This window comes from Cucumis melo, chromosome 11 (assembly GCF_025177605.1).
Source record: "Cucumis melo cultivar AY chromosome 11, USDA_Cmelo_AY_1.0, whole genome shotgun sequence".
NCBI lineage: Eukaryota > Viridiplantae > Streptophyta > Magnoliopsida > Cucurbitales > Cucurbitaceae > Cucumis > Cucumis melo.
This window is the reverse complement of record NC_066867.1, coordinates 21605912-21608174: the sequence shown is the minus strand read 5'-3', so window position 1 is coordinate 21608174 and position 2263 is coordinate 21605912. Positions and strand designations below refer to the sequence as shown.

At 30.6% G+C, this 2263-nt stretch overlaps 1 protein-coding gene across 1 annotated transcript; it reads left to right on the top strand.

Moving 5' to 3' along the window:
- LOC103502922 (BAG family molecular chaperone regulator 4-like) lies at positions 1-2002 on the top strand. The gene is made up of 4 exons (XM_051091694.1): positions 1-374; positions 462-715; positions 831-977; positions 1697-2002. The coding sequence occupies exons 1-4, from the start codon at positions 161-163 to the stop codon at positions 1898-1900; spliced, it is 819 nt and encodes a 272-aa protein (XP_050947651.1). The 5' UTR covers positions 1-160; the 3' UTR covers positions 1901-2002.
- The last annotated feature ends 261 nt before the right edge of the window (positions 2003-2263 follow it).

Here is a 2263-nt window from a genome sequence, read left to right as displayed (position 1 = left end):
ACACACTCTCTCTCTCCTTCTTCCTCCCATTGCCCTCTTCTTTTGTTATAATTTTGCTTTCATTTCACTCACGCTCTCACATCTTCCAACCAACACAACACTCCACCATTTTTCAAAATTAGAAAAAATAAAATAAAAATTTGTTTGGTGAGAAAAGGAGATGAAAAAGTGGAGTTCAAAAACCCGAATTAGGAGCGATGAATATGGAAGAAAAGGAGAAGACATAGATTGGGAGCTCCGACCAGGCGGAATGATTGTTCAGAAACGACGCAATGGGTCAGGTTTGAATCCGAATTCAGAGTGTTTCATTACGATCAACGTCTCTCATGGGTCTAACCGTCATCAAATCACCATTGATTCCCATTCCACATTTGGTACAATTTCAAATTGGGAGCATTTTTTGTTTTTTCTTTTTGAAATCTGAATTATTGTTAAAATTAATTTTGTTTTGTGAATTGAAGGGGATTTAAAGACGGTTTTACAACGACAGACAGGGTTGGAGCCGACGGCACAGAGGTTGTTGTTTAAAGGGAAAGAGAAAGAGAACGAGGAGTGGTTGCATATGGCTGGTGTGAACGACATGTCGAAACTTATACTTATGGAAGATCCTGCTACTAAAGAGAGGAAGATGGAAGAGATGAAGAAGAATAACTCTGTTGCCGCCGGTGAAGCGCTGGCCGAGATAGGAGTTGAGGTCGACAAACTCTCTGAAAAGGTTAGAATTTAACATTGTTGAAACGAAATGAATTGAGTGATAAATTTTTTTTTTTTTTATTATTATTATTATTATTTTTATAATAATTGGGTAATAGGTAAGTATATATACATAGGTTGCGGCGGTGGAAGGTGGCGTTAATGGAGGGAAGAGGGTGGAGGAGAAGGAACTAAATGTATTGATAGAGTTATTGATGATCCAACTGTTGAAGTTGGATGCAATTGAGATTCATGCTGATTCCAAAATTCATAGAAGAACTCAGGTATAATTATTCCTATTTTCCAAATATTACAATATTGTTTTTTAATTTTTATAAAATGTTTCAAAACTATCCAACTTATTCTTCATTCATTGAATTTATTTGAAAATGTGTATTTTTAATTAAAATCCAAACTATCAACTTACTTACTTTATTGATTTTACCAAATGTTTATGAGTAGGGATTACAATTTTTTTAACATCCATAATTAAAATTAACCTAAATCATATAAAAATCTAAATTCTAAATCATTAAGTTGAAACTTTTCAATTACGATAGGATTTGTTATCTATAAGAGAAATTTTAAAATATAGAGATTAAAATAAAAATAGATTAAATAAGATTTAAAGGTGTTAACAAGAAAGTTTTAAAGTTTTAATTTTTCAAATTGAGTTTTTATTTATAGTGAAAGAAAAAGAATAGGATAATGAATAAATACAGTGATGGGTTAGGTGGATATGGTGCTCCCCTAAGGTATCGAACTTTGAAATAATTAAAAATAATGAAAATCCCTTAAATTATAAGAAAATTTCAATGAATATAAAATGTGAAACGAGGAAATGATAAGGTGTATATGAGTATGAGTGATGAGTACAACAAAATTATTTCAATACACTTATGAGATCATTTATCAATTTATTTATTATTTGAATTTAATTAATGTTAGGTTTACAAATTTCTCTTTGAATAATTTTTGGAACAATTATTAATATATATAACAGGTTGTTAGGGTACAAAAATTAGTGGACAGACTTGACAATTTGAAGGCTACAATCTCAAATAATTGGATGAAAAGAGATTCAATAAGTGGAAGATCAGCCAAATGGGAAGAATTTGAATGTGGATTTGGGAGCCTCATTCCTCCAACTTCCAAACTCACCATCTCTTCTACAAAAATAACTCATGATTGGGAACTCTTTGACTAGTTCACTTCTTTCATATATATATATATATATTATTTTCTTTTATGCATATGTGATCTCCCCCTCCAACCCAATGGTATCCCATATATTGTTTTGACATTTTTGTACATATTCTTCCATTTCGCTTGTCCATTACATCTCCTAATAAGGTGTAGGTGTGTGTTTATAGTGTGATGTTTCTGTCTTTTTTATTTATCCTTTTTTTTTATTCACATTAACTTACATTTCTCGTTTCAATATTTACGTCGATTTTTTCAATTACTCGTTTCTTACTTTACCAACTCAACACAACTTTCTCTAATCAATCGTTCTTCTAAATTTTAAATTTAAAAGTATAGAAACTTAGATACATTTTTTTTAACTTTT

Excerpts from the sequence above, each read along its gene's own strand:
- LOC103502922 (XM_051091694.1), top strand. The coding sequence starts at position 161 with ATGAAAAAGTGGAGTTCAAAAACCCGAATTAGGAGCGATGAATATGGA. Across the intron at positions 375-461 it reads TGATTCCCATTCCACATTTG|GGGATTTAAAGACGGTTTTA; the intron begins GTACAATTTCAA and ends TGTGAATTGAAG. Across the intron at positions 978-1,696 it reads AAATTCATAGAAGAACTCAG|GTTGTTAGGGTACAAAAATT; the intron begins GTATAATTATTC and ends TATATATAACAG.